This window comes from Leucopleurus acutus (assembly GCF_964270905.1).
Source record: "Leucopleurus acutus genome assembly, chromosome: 7".
Taxonomy (NCBI): Eukaryota; Metazoa; Chordata; class Mammalia; order Artiodactyla; family Delphinidae; genus Leucopleurus; species Leucopleurus acutus.
This window is the reverse complement of record NC_139150.1, coordinates 33,831,738-33,847,927: the sequence shown is the minus strand read 5'-3', so window position 1 is coordinate 33,847,927 and position 16,190 is coordinate 33,831,738. Positions and strand designations below refer to the sequence as shown.

At 40.2% G+C, this 16,190-nt stretch overlaps 1 protein-coding gene across 1 annotated transcript; it reads right to left on the bottom strand.

Moving 5' to 3' along the window:
* Positions 1 to 408: 408 nt before the first annotated feature.
* On the bottom strand, positions 409 to 7,508 carry HEMGN (hemogen; the record flags this gene model as incomplete). The annotated part of the gene is made up of 3 exons (XM_082842256.1): positions 7,429 to 7,508; positions 5,569 to 5,667; positions 409 to 1,466 (listed from the first exon to the last, which is right to left on the bottom strand). Exons 1-3 carry the CDS (start codon positions 7,505 to 7,507, stop codon positions 409 to 411), a joined length of 1,236 nt encoding a protein of 411 aa, XP_082698382.1. The 5' UTR covers position 7,508.
* Positions 7,509 to 16,190: the final 8,682 nt, after the last annotated feature.

The window sequence follows — 16,190 nt, the reverse complement described above, 5'->3', positions numbered from 1 at the left end:
TTTATTCACCAAGTTTTCTTGTTAATCTAAATGTAATTGTCCTTTAAAATATTTTGCACATAATTCACTCTATATGGGGTTCATTTTTCTTCACTGGCTAAAGCTTCCCTAAATGGATAGTATGTACAAGTACCCACTATACACACTTATAGTTTCAATGATTTTCTTTTAATTATATGGTAATATACCAACAGATATTGGTTGAATGAAAAACATTTTTCACTTGAAACTAGCCAAAGACATTGATGATACCCACTGAGATAACGGGGATAACCCAGGATTGTCAAAGAAGGCAATAAATCACCGCTCCAAGGGAGATAAACCTATCTGGTACTCTGATTATGAACAGGGAACACAAATAAGGGACATGTCACTAGCTTGACCCCAATAAAAAAAAACAAACCTACCTCAAGGAGAAATATAAACATCCTTAGCATCTTCCTGGTGTGCTTTAGGATCCTGGTCTTGGGTCCCACCTCTTTCTTGGTACAGCTCTGGAAAGCATTCTTCAGGCACATCCTTATCTTTATATGTCTTAGTAGAGAGGTCTTCAGGCCCAGGTATTTCTTGGTATATTTCAGGTGCATAGTCTTCAGGCCCAGCTGTTTCTTGGTATATTTCAGGTGAATATTCTTCAGACCCAGGTGTTTCTTGGTATATTTCAGGTGAATATTTTTCAGGAGCAGGTGTTTCTTGGATTGTTTTATGAGAGGGGGCTTTAGACACAGCAATTTCTTTATATGTTTTATGAGAAAAGTGTTCAGGTTCAACTGTTTCTTGGTATGTTTTTATAGAAAGCTCTTTAGGCACAGCTATTTCTTGTGCTTTAGGAACAAAATTTTCAGTCTCAGCTATTCCTTGACCTAGTTCAGAATTGTGTTCCTCAGGTTCAGCTCTTTTTTGGTATGTTTCAAGAGCGTAGCCTTTAGGCACATCTGGTTTGGGGTATGCTTCAAGAGGGCATCCTTCCAGGTCAGCTACATCTTCAGATGTTTTAGAAGAAAGGGTTTTGGCTGCAGCGGTTTCTTGGCACATTTTAAGAGAGAGGTCTTCAGGTTGAGCCATATCATGGCGCATTTGGGAAGGATGGTCTTGAAATACAGCTATTTCTTGGTACATTTTAGGAAAGAGGTCTCCAGATTCAGCCATATCTTGGAGTACTTCAGAAGGGTGGTTTTGTACTGCTGTTTCTTGGTATTCAGAAGAATTTTCCTGATGGATAATGCTTTCTTGACCTATTTCAGAAAAATGTTTCTTGGGCACAACTCTTTGCGTGGAGGCTACCGGAAGGAGAGCTTCGGTCACACTCCTGGGTGGTTCAGTTTCTTTCTCTGTAGATGCTGGTGCTTTCTCCATCATTTCCTTTTCTAATTGTGACAGAGGCTCCACCTTCGTTTCTGTATTTTGTTGTCTCTTTCTGCCTCTTTCACTTCTTTTTCCTGTTCTCTGCCGCTTATGTTTTTTCTCTCTATAGAGAAATCAGAATTAGTGTCAGCAACAGGCCTCCAGAATTCAAATAAACATTTGGCAATAACAGTCCCAGGACTCCCACTGCCTTGTTACACGACCTTGAACAAGGCATTTAATCTCTCTCTGGGCCTCAGTCTCCTTGTTTGTAAAATGAAGAAGCAGTTCTAGATGCTCTCAATTGTCGGGAGAGGAAATGACCCTCAGGACTTTTTGTCTTTGATGCCTTGCTCTACAGGAATCTTCTTGGTGAGTGTAGCGTGTGTGTGTGTGTGTGTGTGTGTGTGTGTGTGTGTGTGTGCATGCGTTTGAGAGCATATACTTAAAGTTTGGTTATGGAAAATGTATTGTTGATGTTATACATTAATAGAATGGCATTCTTGTTTATCTGCTAGTCTCTCTGGGTTTAGTCTATGTGAGTTCATTTCTCTATACCCTGGGTAAACTGATATGATTGTGTTCCTAGATCTGCAGTGCAGGTCTGCTCCTCATCTGCGCAGCCTGCAGGTGAATGATGTATGTGGCTTGCTTATCTAATACAGTGTCTTGTGTAAAGCAGGCTGAGTGGCCAAAGCTGGGTCCACAGCTCCAAAGCCGCAAAAACACTTCCTTGAGGTAAAGCAGCTTGGTGGAAAGGCATGAGTGGTCATATTATACCTACTCTGAACCAATCGCTAAAGATCTAGAAGATGAAAGGATATGCATGGGTATTGCAACCAATGACAAATTGTTAGGTACTGCAAATATAACCAAATACAGATGGCTAATATAGATGGACTTGGGGGAAGAAAAAGATACTATAAAAAAGCATTTCATCATTTTTCTAAACCTATTGAAATTCTGTTTCATGTTACCTGCCCCGTGGAGCCTTCTCCAACAGACCACAGGGCTGAAATGCTCTCCCTGCTTACCACTCCTATAGGATTTATTATGAGGATTATACTTAAGGTAAAGAACATAGGCTGCCTCATCCTGTAGTTATTTCTGGAGAAACCCTATTTCTTTTAGTAAACAAGACAGTCTTTGGAGATAAAACCAGTGTTTTTTACACCTATGCAATGCTTGCAGTTCCTTGTACACTTAAAAAATGTATACCCTATTCTACTTTTGCGTGTTTGAAAATTTCCATAATTAAATTTTTTTAAAGGTTGTCTCATCAAAACCCGTTTGAAGTCAATATTAAAAAGGTACATATTGTAATAGTACAGTTTAAAATAAATATTAAAAATAATATAGAAGGTAAAAATGATATGGTACCTCAGCATTTGGAAGTTTAATTCCAAGTAACCAAGGTAACAAGATAAATTATAAAGTCCTTATTGTCAGATTTTAAAAAGATGATGTATGTGAATTCTTCAGGCAACATTATTATCCTAGAAATTAAATCCTAAATAATTTATTATGTAGATCTCTATATGACGGAAATGTGAGTAATGTTCCATGTTCTTCCTGGTAGTTTCTCAAAAGATACAAATATATCTGTGTGGCCTAAAATTTAATCTGTACTCTGTCACTTATAAGCTATGTGATCATGGGCAAGTCACTTAAACTCTCTATTCTATGCCTTGATTTCTTCACAGGTAAAATGGAGTAAATAGTATCTGCCCAACCTCATATGGTTGTCCTAAGAATTGCATGTAATAACTTATATGAATGAATCATCCAGATAGAAACTAGTACTCTTATATAAATATCAGAAATATATATATATATATATATATATATATATGGTGCTTCCTATGTGCCAGGCACTGTTTTAAGTAATTTACTTATTCTGTTATCTCATATAGTCTTCACATCAACTTATGTGGTAGATACTATTATTATCTCCATTTTGCAGATGAAAAAACTAAAGCACAGAGAGGTTGAATAACTTGTCCAAGGTGAAATGGCTAAGAAGTAAGGGAGCCACTCTTCAAATCTAGTCATTTAGCCATCTGGCTTTAGCAGCCAGGCTCTTAACTATTACACTCTACCGCTTCTCTCTGGAGCTAAGGTTTCACTGTGTAGAATGTTGTAGTGAGGACAGCCCTCAGTAGTATAGATATATGTCACAACAGCAAGGCCGGCCAGCTGCCGAGAGGCTCACCAAGGTTCCACCTACTCCAGTGACTTCTTCAGCCTTGCCCCACCCCAAACCAATGAGCACAGAAGCCCAATTCTATGAGCATACTGAAACCAGCTCCATTTCTAGGGTCAGAGCTCATCAACCAGCTCAAAGAGATTGATATGTAAACCTAAAGACCAATTTTTAAATGAACAGTGAGGAATGCAAAGACTTGGGAAGGCAAGGAATGATCAGAAGGTTGCTTGGTGAGTTAAGGAATTAGGGGAACTAATTGTGTGTTCTTCAACAGAGTCACCTGTCAGAGGACTTGAGTACAGAAGTTTCTGCTATAACATATATAAAAACCTCACTTTCTGCAAAATCATGCACTAAATGTGACAGTGTTTATGGGGAAAAAATAAAGTTAGGGCAAATAACTCAAATCCTATGCAACTTTTTAACACTAGCATAAACAGTAATTGGGACAAGGGTGAGATAACTTGGATAGTCCAGACAGGCAGCTTACTATGGCTGGAGGCTGCCTCGAGGGTGGTAAAAATGCACAAAAGCAACAGTGTAAATGCAGGCTTTCAGTGCTGAGATCATGCAAATAAGGGTGCTCTGAGACAGCAGGGCTGCCGCTAAGTTGAGCACAGGAAGAAGTGCAACCTGCTATATGTGGAGATCTTTGCAAGGCTACCAATGTCCTTCTCTGGGGAAGAAGCCCCGGATGAAGGCTGAAAAGGACCCTGTCTATACATCAGCCAAGCTGAAGGCTTTTTCCTTTCCTGTGAAGGTTTTAACTCTATTCCCACTATTCTGGCTTCTTTTGAGTAGGAAAAATTATGAACTAACACAACTTCCACATTATGCTGACATCATTCTCATATTTACCAATCATATGTGAGCTAACTGGTGTTGTAGAAACATGTGTTGTTGCAGAACAGACGATACTCAGTCCACAGTGGGAATAGGTACTTAAAACATCTGCACTGTATGTTTTTTAAAAAAATGATGCCTAGAAAAATGTTTACCTATGGTTTTTTGGGTTTTTTTCACAAAGCAGAGCCCGGCCCTGTGAAAAATGTATACCTATGTTATTTTTGCCATTGAAGGAAACATTTTTACAGTAAAAACGAAATGCACATCTAAATCTTAATCAAAAAAATTTTAAAGAAGAGTGCCTAGATCAGTGGTTCTCAACTGGGAGCATTTTACCTCCTGTCCCCTGACCCCAGGAGACATTTAACAAGGTCTGGAGACACTTTTGGTTGTCACGATGGGGAGGGGAGAGTCCTGTGGGTTTCCAGAGGCCAGTGGTGCTGCGAAACATCTTCAATACACAGGACAGCCTCCCACACAAAGAAGTCGCCTATCCACAGCACTAATAACACCAGCGTTGAGAAACCCTGGCTCAGATGGATGCTGTACTTTGGCTCCTTGGGCTCCCCTTTTCTATTTCCAAGCAGGCAATACCTCTGTTTTCACAGTTATATTCTAAATGGTGCAGTTAGATGCTGCCTAATTTATAGTCATGTTCATGTACTCCCTTCCTGAGATTACATACAGCTGACTTTGGACACTTAGGAACTCTCAAACTCTTCCATCACTCATTTACAGACAGTGCTTTGGTTTACTCCATGGAGAGTTAACTACACTCATTCAAGAAGAATTTCACTAATAGAAAGCTTGGAGAACAAGTTTGGGGGTCTTCTCAATGGTGTCTCCCACTCCCAACAGATACTTCTATGGTTATATTACTAGGGTGGTTGAACACCAGTCCTCTCTACAATATACATAATTTGATCACCTGGTACTGTAATTAAAAGAGACCATAAATAAGATTCTGTTCCCATCACTTTACTAGATGGGTGACTTTAGGCAAGAGATTTAACCTTCAAAGACTTGGTTTCTTTTTTTGTAAAATGAGGATAACAGCTCCCAATTTATGGGATTTTTGGAAAGATGAAATATAGTGTGTAAAAGTGCTCAGCACCACTTGACAAGTAGCATACGCTAGATAAACATCAGTTCCTTTCCCCTTGCAGCAATACCATACCCAAATTGCCATTGTGAAGTTTGTTTTTCTCGTGCTTCAGCTTTTCTTTTTCTGAGTTGCTCTCTGTTTCTTAAACTCCAAGTTCCAATGACTTCTGTAGGATCAAAATGAAAGTTATGGGAGATGGTGATGAGTTGTGGCATTAACAGGAAAAGAGTCCTATAGAAAAAATGGTAGAATCCCTTTACTGGGTGTGTAAGTTTTTCTCTTAGCCTTTTGAGGACAAGAACTATATCTTATTTATTCTTGTACCTCTGAAGAATGCCTGGGAGCAAACATTCAGTCGACATTTTTTAAATGAAAAGGTCAGTATTTGTACATAAGTGTGCTACCAACCTATTAATTTTTTCAAAATAGTGTACATATTGTACAAACATAAAAGAAAAAAATCAGCCATGTTCTGCCATCCTATAACCTGTTTTCATTTTATTCCTCGTATTCATCTAGTCCCTATATTAAACAAAGTTGTAATGATGGCATACCACAGTTTTATCATTTATTAACCTGATACATCAAAAATATATTCCATCATCTCGTCCTCATAATTATAACTTTAGCAGCTACATGATACTTAATCGAGTTGATGTATTCTCATTTATCCACTCATTCCACTCATATTGAACATTTAGGTTGTTGCCAGTTATTTTTTCTTGCCATTGTAGATCAAATTATAATAAATATTTCATGTACACAACAGCTTTTTTTCTTTTGTACATTTTTCCTTTGGATGACGTTTCTCCAAGTTCTTTGGAATATTAAAGTTATTATCAAGAAAGGTTCTATTGCCATCCAAGTTTGTGAAAAGTTAACGTTGGGTCTTTGATGTAGAACTTCTTAGAGACTATAGAATGATTTCAAATTTGCACGGGGACCCCCAAAAGAGAAAATGTCCCTTGGACCATGACACCTTTTGTTTTTAGGACAGAAGTCCTTAATGGTGAACATGGATGGAGGAAAATTATACTTTTATTTTTACCAATCTTTAATTTAAATGACCATTTCCTTCAATTATGAATGTAGGTAGCAAACCACAGTAGTTTTAGCAGTGTGTGATTTTGTCACAAAAAGAAATTACAGATTTTCTTCATATAACATGACAGTTATTGCAGATACCTTAAAATATCATTTATTTGAGATGATATATTTGATTTGATACAGTGGTAATTAGATCCACCACTGGACCTTGTTATTTAATGCATCTGTAAATAAGCACATATATTATTATATCATAGTTTTTTATTTTGATAACTTATCTTAATATAATTGCTTCCTTTATAATCCTATGTATTTAATTTTATGTATTCAGACTTCTTAGTCTAAGAAGGGGTCTAGAGGTTCATCAGAATGCCAAAGGGATCCATGGCATTAAAAAGTTTTAAATCACTGCCTCAAGGCCTAGGGTTCTGCAAAAGCAGCAGAAATGTTGCTTTAGGATAGATCCAAAGACTAAGATTAGTGAGTCAAAAGAATAAACACTATTATAGTTCTTATTATAGTTCTTATTATCTGGCTACTTATTGCCAGATCCCTTTCCAAAAGTTTCACTATATTTATGTTACCAAAGAAGTATATGGTTGTATTTGTTTTACCACAACTATCTGATATTGGGTATTTTCGTTATCTTTCATTTATATATATTATTAATAATTTATTTATTATTTCCTTGTGTTTCTCTGGCTTATTAGAATCTTAGTGCTAGAAGGCACCTCAGAAAGTTATATAGCCCCAATTCTTCCATTCTAATATATGAACGTATCCAATTATGCCCCTTTTTTGCCAGAGCCATAAAAAGAGGAAAATAATCATAGTCCAATCCTTCCCAACAGTCACTACCTCTTAAGGACTCTTTCATTACCTGGAACATGGTTCTCTTCTTGATGAGGATCAGGTATCTGATGGATCATCAAGTGAGACTGGTCCTTTCCCAAATCCATCTTGCTGCAATACCTTCCTGCTGTTTGGTCTGACTTCCACAAGAACCCTTTTTTAAAATGTCAAAAGTAACTAACAGTTAAAAACACACACATACCCGAGTTCACTTGTCACTTGACTTCCTGCCTAAAAGTTTTATCTAGTTGGACCACAGCTGCTGGCTACTTCTACTTTCTTTATCATACTGCACAGGTGTGAGCAGGGGGCACAGCTGGTGCTATGTCCTCCGCCACCATAGTGGCTAGTTATACAGGCAGCCCTGCAGCCACAGGCTGGTATGTCACAGCCTCCAGTATGGCAGTCATTTGGGTCTGCTAAGAAGTACCTGAGTCCGATGTTACTTTTTACATACAGAGGTGGCATAGTATAGGAAGAACACCAAGTCTAGCACCTAACCAGCTCGATGTCCTTGAACAAATCACTTCCCCTTTTCGTGACTATCCTTCCTCATTTGCAAAGTGGGTGAATAATTCCTGACTTGCCCACCTCACACAGTTCTTGTGAAAGTGAATATTATGAATGTGAAAATTAGGAAGATATGAAATTAATCTTATATTGTTTTCCTGCATGTGGCATTTTTTCATCTTAACCTGATGCAAAGTAATGGAAAGTCTTGCTGTTAGATAATAGACATAAAGAACTAAATTAGGAATTCAAAGCAAATTTGAACCCTCTTCTGCTCACCTGATCATTCACAATTGACTCAAGATAGCTAGTGAAATCCACTGTGACTCATCCAGGGAAGGTCAAAAAGCATTTCTTTTTTTTTTTTTTTTTTGTGGTACGCGGGCCCCTCACCGCTGCGGCCTCTCCCGCCGCAGAGCACAGGCTCCAGACGCGCAGGCCCAGCGGCCATGGCTCACGGGCCCAGCCGCCCCGCGGCATGTGGGATCTTCCCGGACCGGGGCACAAACCCGTGTCCCCTGCATCAGCAGGCGGACTCTCAACCACTGCACCACCAGGGAAGCCCCCAAAATCATTTCTCAATGAAAATATCAGCACATTATGTCACAGAAATTAAGTTGAAACCAAAGGAATCACCCATCTTCAATCGGTCACCCGATTTGTGAAGGCAAAGAGGTACAGAGAATCAGGATTGTTCACCAAGGAAAGGAACACTGACCACCTCCTATTACAGGCAAACAGTCTGTGAGACGCAGGGTTAACACTGTATCTGGAGTCAGATACTGAGGTGAAGAGAGTTTGAATTCCAGAGTTGCCACATTCCCTAATTCAGTCACCTTAGGCCACTTAGTCTTGGAGCCAGTTTACCTACCTACAATATGGGACAATATTGGTATGTACCTCATGAGGTTATTGGGATGACTGAATCAAATAATGCATTTCATATGTGCCTGTCATATTGAATACATGGTGCCTAGCATATTCAACATGCTTAGTAAGTGTTAGTTGCTTTATTAGTAATAAAAATATAGTGACAAGATTTTGGTAAGTCAAGTCACAGTTTAAATGCACTAAGGAACTCAGAGAAAACCTGAAGGGAATCCTTTATAAAGAGAAAACCTTTATAATGTGAATAGATGCCCTCTACTTCCATAGACTCTTAAGGCATTAGCATCTCCTCCTAAACCATCTAGTCCCTCCCCCTATTTTATACACAGAGAAATTGAGAACCAAGGAGGGGAAAGATTTACCTGCCCCAAATTTTCTTACTTACTGGTGGCACCACATCTTACTGATGATAAGATGGGTCATCTTGTTATGCCTGATCTTACCTGGGTATGAAAATGTATGTGTGATGTGAACATATGAGAGAAGCAGCTTTTTCAAACACACTGAAAAATATTGAGAATTATATAACAAGCACTCAAGCGCTTACCACCTAAACTTAATGTGGTATTTAATTACTAGATCCTAAGCTCTAGCTTTAAGTTTCTCGGTTCCCCAGTCTTTCTTGTAAGTTAATCTCTACCTAAAAATTCAGATAACTCCAGGGAGTCCCTATTCCAAGAAGTCCTATAGGGAATGGAAAGTGTAACTTGCAATTTATCTCATGATAATTTTTGGATTTTCAGATACAGGGTTTTAAAAACTCCAATACAAACTAAAGTAGCTTTGAAAATTATAAAACAGGAGTGTTTTATAATTTAAACTGGCATTTTAAATTAGTCGCTTTATTTGATATGTTTTAATTCTTACTGATTAGGTTATTTCTTATGATAATGAAATAAGATAACATTTTAGAATACTTCTAGGATGCCTTACAGAAGATGCAGAATTACTTCTTAAATACAATTATCCTTCAAGCTTATAAGACCCAGTTTAACGATTCAGCAAACCTTACTGAATGCCTCCTCTGTGCCATGTACTGAGCAAGGCTGTCAGACTACAAAGGTGGACGAAGGTGGACAGATGTTAGTCCCTGAGTTCTGTGTACTGTAGGCCCATTGAGATATGCACATCTTTATTGGAGGGAAATAATATTTAGACCCTTTACACCCTGCTGCAGCCTGCCTAAGTTGATTCCACCCCATGTTCTGATATCTAGGAGCAGAATGTGGAGGGACTATATGAGGGTGGGGTCTCAAGTTAACAGTAATTAGGGAGCAATATTGGGTGGAGGGGGCAGGTGGAGGGAGTTTGGAGCAAACTAGATTGGAAGTCAGGCAAGGTGTCTCTGTTGTGATAAGCAGGCCACAGCAGGAACTTGTCTGGGACAAAAATAGCCAGTCAGTAAATTCACAAGCCATAGTTCATTGTCCTTTCACTCTGTAGTGAAGTCTAGAGTCCATAGCAGTATGTGAGATGCTAGGCATTAAAGGCCAGATATTTTTAACAAAAGCTGCCTTGTTCTAGAGTTATTTGCATATATACATAATACCTCTCTCTAGGCCACAAACCCTTTGAGGGTGGTTACCACTCCTGATTCACCTTTCTATCCCCACAGTATAATCTAGCAGGAGGCTTAGCCCAGAGCAGTCCCCATAAACGCCCTCACTCTTGTATGCAGGGCCAGCCTCATGGGTGTGCAGCCTGTGAAAGTACTTTATACACTCAGAGGGGCTGATGCTGCTGTCACTTAGTAATACCATCATCTGTTCCAGAGCTCTTTCTACTGTCATTCACTGGCACTGACCTCTGTGCTGAAGATATAGCAGTTAGAATTTCCCTGGTGGCACAGTAGTTAAGAATCCTCCTGCCGGGCTTCCCTGGTGGTGCAGTGGTTGAGAGTCCGCCTGGCGATGCAGGGGACACGGGTTCGTGCCCCGATCTGGGAAGATCCCACATACCGCAGAGTGGCTGGGCCCGTGAGCCATGGCTGCTGAGCCTGAGCGTCCGGAGCCTGTGCTCCGCAATGGGAGAGGCCGCAACAGTGAGAGGCCCGCATGCCGCAAAAAAAAAAAAAAAAAAAAGAGAATCCTCCTGCCAATGCAAGGAACACGGGTTTGAGCCCTGGTCCGGGAAGATCCCACATGCTGAGAAGCAACTAAGCCCATGCACCACAACTACTGAGCCTGTGCTCTAGAGCCCGTGAGCCACAACTACTGAGCCCACGTGCCACAACTACTGAAGCCCACGTGCCTACAGCCCATGCTCCGCAACGAGAAGCCACCGCAATGAGAAGCCCACGCACCACAACAAAGAGCAGCCCCCACTCACCGCAACTAGAGAAAGACTGCGCAGCAATGAAGACCCAATGCAGCCAAAAATTAATTAATTAATTAATTTTTTGAAAAGAAGAAAGAAAAGTGAGCATGGAATGATAGGATAAGGAACAAGGGGGGAAAGTTGATGGTGGATGCTATTTTAAACAGGGTGACAGTTGTTCGGGACTGAAGGAGGTGAGGAGCCAACCAGGCTGCCATCTGGGAGGGCACTGTAGGCAGTGAGGCACTGGCAAATGGCCTGAGGTGAGAGAGTGGTAGGAGGTGGGTTCAGAGAGGTAGCTTATTGCCCCTTGTAGGCATGTCTACTCTGATTGAGATGGATAGTCATGGGATGGTTTTGAACAGAGGATTGATGCCATCTGACTTTTTTTTTTTTTAATTTTTGGCAACGCTGCTTGGCATGCGGGATCTTAGTTCCCCAAGCAGGGATCAAACCTGTGCCCGCTGCAGTGGAAGCATGAGGTCTTAACCACTGGACCTCCAAGGAAGTCCCTGGCATATTTTTCAAGGATTATTCTATATAAAGAACAGACCATGGGGACAGGGGAGGAGGTGGAAGCAGGGAAACCAGTTAGAAGGATCCTGCAGAATACAGATGATTAAGGCTTGGACTGTGATGGGAGTGATGAAGAAGTGGTCAGACTCTGGAGTAGCTTACAAACTGGATATGCAGTGAGTGATAAAGAATCAAAGAGTATGACAAGGGTTCTGGTCTGAGCAACTGGAAAGATGGAGATACCATTAAGAGACAAAGAAGACTGGGGGGAGCAGGCTTGCAGGAGATGATCAGGAGTTTAGTTTTGGACATGCTAATAGATTAGGGATAAAACAGCAAAGGAGCAGCCAGTGAGGCAGAGAATAACCAGGAAAGTGTAGTGTTTTGGACGTCAAGTGGAAAAAATGTTTCAAGGAGGAGGGAGTGATCAACCTGTCAAATTTTGCTAATAGGTAGATAGAAGGAGGATTGAGAATTTTCCTAACAATTTCTTTCCTAAGAATTTAATTAATTATGGACTGGAGCCCAGAAAGGTTAAGTGACTTGGCCAAGGACATACAGGCAGGACCAGCAATATAATTTGCAGGGCCCAGTCCAAAATGAAAATACAGAGCTCCTCCTTCAAAAACTATTAAGAATTTCAAGATAGCTACAGCAGAATATCAGAATGTCAAACCCATCACAGGGCCACTTTCACAAGTGCTTCCCTGAATCTTTGTGGCAAACTTATAAAATAGCTATTAGTATCCTCACTTTTCAGATCAAGGCACTGGTGCTCAGAGTGTAAAGTGATTTTACTAGGGTCACAGAGCTAGACTGGTAGTTTGAGCATGAAACCTGAGCCTGCAGCCTCCAAGTCTGGCCTTCTTCCTACTAGACCAAACTAGATATTGAGGGAGAGAATTGCTTTCCTGCCTCCTGACCCATCTGGAGCATGTTTAAGTAAGTATTGAGGCCTTGTTCATGCATTTCAGAGGCCTGGTTGAACTGGGCAGATGTGGGAGGGAGGGAAAAACATTCCTAAGAACTTCTGCCCTGGGGCTCTTTATGGTGGGGGTGAAAAGGGAGCACTGGATACTATTCAGTGAGAAACTTGACCTAATAAAAGTGCCCCCAAACTGACGTAGTTTTAGGCCATATTGATAGAATTATAGAAAAGAGGGTGCTCACTTTGCTACACTTTGGTTTGTCATCCCATACATGGAGTGTTATGCTGTGAAGACGGTGTGAATGGAATTTGAAAACGTGTAGAAAAAAAGAGCAAGGGATTTGGGACTCTACCATTTCCTGGCTGTGTAATTTGGGGGAAAATCTCTCAATTCTTTCTGATTCTCAGTTTCTTCCCTTATAAAACAGAGAAAAAGTAATACCTCCCAGGGATTCTGGGAGGATAAAAGAGATCATGAGAGCTTCCTATAAAATAAAAAGCACTGTGCAGATAGACATGCCATAAACTCGGGCAGTGTTAACAGTATTATTAGAAGTGTTCTAATTATGCACCTGGGCATTGTCCTGGAGTGCATTTGGGTGGAAAAGTCAAGAAAGGGAAGCTATCGTACACTTTTTTTTCTTAGTGTTCTTTCCTTGCTAAAATACTTTTTCAAACCTTTTAAATTATTTTCAAAGAGTTGATCATGCTTTGTTTTCCTTAGTGGAGAAGGAGAGTTTCTGGTTTCCCTCTCTCTCACAGCCTGTTGATGCATGATAAATAAGTTCTGTCTCTGCTGAAACAGATGCTACTGTACACATACAGATAACACGGTCTATGACTTTAGAATGGCTGTAACCTGACTTTCAATTTAGTTTGTTCCAAAGTCCCTCCTCCGGCCTCCTCCACCAATATTGCTTTCTATTTCTTAATGAATAGACAATAAGCATCTCTGAATAAACATTGATTTGTGGTCATTTAGCTGGGGAAGAACAAGTCTGCTCCCACCTTGAGCCCCCATCACATCTCTGTCCTCACTTTCCTGAACTTCCGGAACTAAGAGTGTACTCTCAAGTCGACTGCTTCCTTTCCCCACATAACTTTTTCTTTCCTTTGCATCCACAATCTAGTTTTCTCTTCCACATATTGTTCTCTCATAAGTCAGCAATGATTCCTAATGGCCAAGTCCAGTGGTCCCTTCTCACTTCTCTCTCTCTGTGACTTCACTGTAGCTCACGGCTCCTCTGAGCACTTCTGTCGCTCTGTTCTTGGCTTCTCTAGTACTGTGTTCTTCATCCCTCCTTCCTCTCCCACCCCGCTCCTCCACACACTTCTCTTTTACTCCTCTAGCTATGAGAAGTACTTCCCAAGGATGACTCCTCTGAGTCTTTTCTCTCTCACTCTTAGACAGTCAATCCAACTGTATACCTTTAGCTATTACCTTTATGCAGATATCTTCTAAATAATTACCAGTCTGAGTTGAAAAATCACATTTTCAAGTGTCTCTTGAATATCATTCTTTACCTGAATATCCCACTGCACCTTAAACTTAGCATAGCAAAAAGCAAATATAGGGCTTCCCTGGTGGCACAGTGGTTGAGAGTCCGCCTGGCGATGCAGGGGACACAGGTTCGTGCCCTGGTCTGGGAGGATCCCACATGCCGCGGAGCGGAAAAAAAATAAAAGCAAATATATCTTCCCCCTAAAACCAGTCTCTCCTACGCTTTATTTCTGCCACTCTTAACTATTCTACTATAGAAGAGTGGCACCTTGTTCCTGGACATCCAGTTCTAATTGGCAATCCAGTTCAGAATTGTCTTTGCCTCTGCCTCCTCACTTTGCTTCTCACATCCAGTTGGACACAGTTCTGAGTTTATTCTTCCCAATGTCCCACATGCTTATTCCCTCTTTTCCTTTCCCATACCACCATCCCAGAGGGGGACCTCAACTTCTCATTGGAAGTATTGGAGAAGCTTCCTAAGTGGTTTATTTTCTTCTATCTCCCCTCACCTTCCCCAGATTGTCCTGCACAAACAGCCAGAACATTCCCCATAAAACTGGCTCAGAACTGGTCTCTACCCCACTTAGAATCCCATAAAGTCTCAGTATTATGTGTAGAATGAAGACTAAACTTGTCAGTCTGGCATTTAAAGCCAACTTCCCAATCTTGTCTCCCATTACTTTCCTGAAAATACCCAATATTCCAATTAAATAGTGCCACTTGCCCTCCCTGTTTGGCTTTGATTCTTTCTAACACCCACAGTACCTTTATTCACACCTTCTTGCTCTTCAGTGCTCTTCACTTGTGTCTGCCCATCCAGATGGTGAGTGCCCCCATCACAAAGCCTTTGGTGATAATGATGATGATATATTAGCTACTCTACAAACACATAATAGGTACCTGACATGTTACAAACATTATCTCATTGAGTTCTTCTAACTAATATTATCCCCATTTCACTGATAAGGAAATTAAGGTTTAAAGAAGTTAGGTTAAATCCCAAGGCCACATAAGCTCACAGGTGCCGTAGTTAGAGCTCAAAACCAAAGCAGTCTGACTCTAAAGTTCACAGATTTAACCACTCTTTTCTACTACCTTTTCCTACATAGAGGTGATCTCTCCTTTTTGAGCTATAGTGTCACTTGACCTGAGCTTCTTGTATGATAAATATCACATAATATTTATTTTATTGTTCACATGTACACTTCTTTTCTATAATGTTCATTCAGCAAACATTATTGAACATTTATTTCTTGCCAGCCCCTTTACTAAGAATTGGAGACATAGAGAAGAATCAAACAGGAGTCCTTTCCTCCAAGGAACTCAGTCTAATTGAGGGTGATAGACAATAAGTAAATCCGAATTTAGAATACAGTATGATAATTTTAACATCAATATTTCCAAATGTTCTAAGAGTAGAGGTGGAGTGCTTAATTCTGCTGTCACAGAAGCAGAAAGATAAAGATATTATATTGTGTATCCTCTAGCTATAATCCTCTTTATTCATAACTGCCCTGAAATCACTCTGCATTGGTCAACACGTAGAATTGGAAAAATGATGAGGCTCTATGTGTGTAATAGTATTATGTGGTTTTTTCACTTTACACTAGTGTTAAGCTTTTCCCCTTTTATTAATTTCACAGAAATAATAATGATAGCCAATATTTATTGAGCACCTGCTTATCATATTCCAGGCGGTCTTCTAAGTACTTTATATATGATAGTTCATTTAGTCTTTACAACAGCTTTTAAGGTAGGTATTACTAATATCCCTATTTTGTAGATGAAGAAACTGAAGCACAGGTATTGAACCTGCGCCCTAAGTCAAACACCTAGTAAGTGGCAAAGCTGGGTGGTTTGGATCTAGGAGGCCATATGCTTAACGACCTTGCTCTCCTGCCTCTCAATTCTACTTCTTTCATATTTAATAAAATAAGGCAGCAATATATATTCTTTTTTGATCCTCTCTCCCTCCTTTCTTTCCCATTTCCCTCTCCCTCATCTTCTCCCTCCTTCTGCAATTTGTTGACTATATAATGTGTCCCAAAAGTGTGTAGGGTGCTGGGAATATAAAGGCAAATAGGAAAAACAGCATACATAGAAAATTAAGGGAACACAGAGGAGGGACATC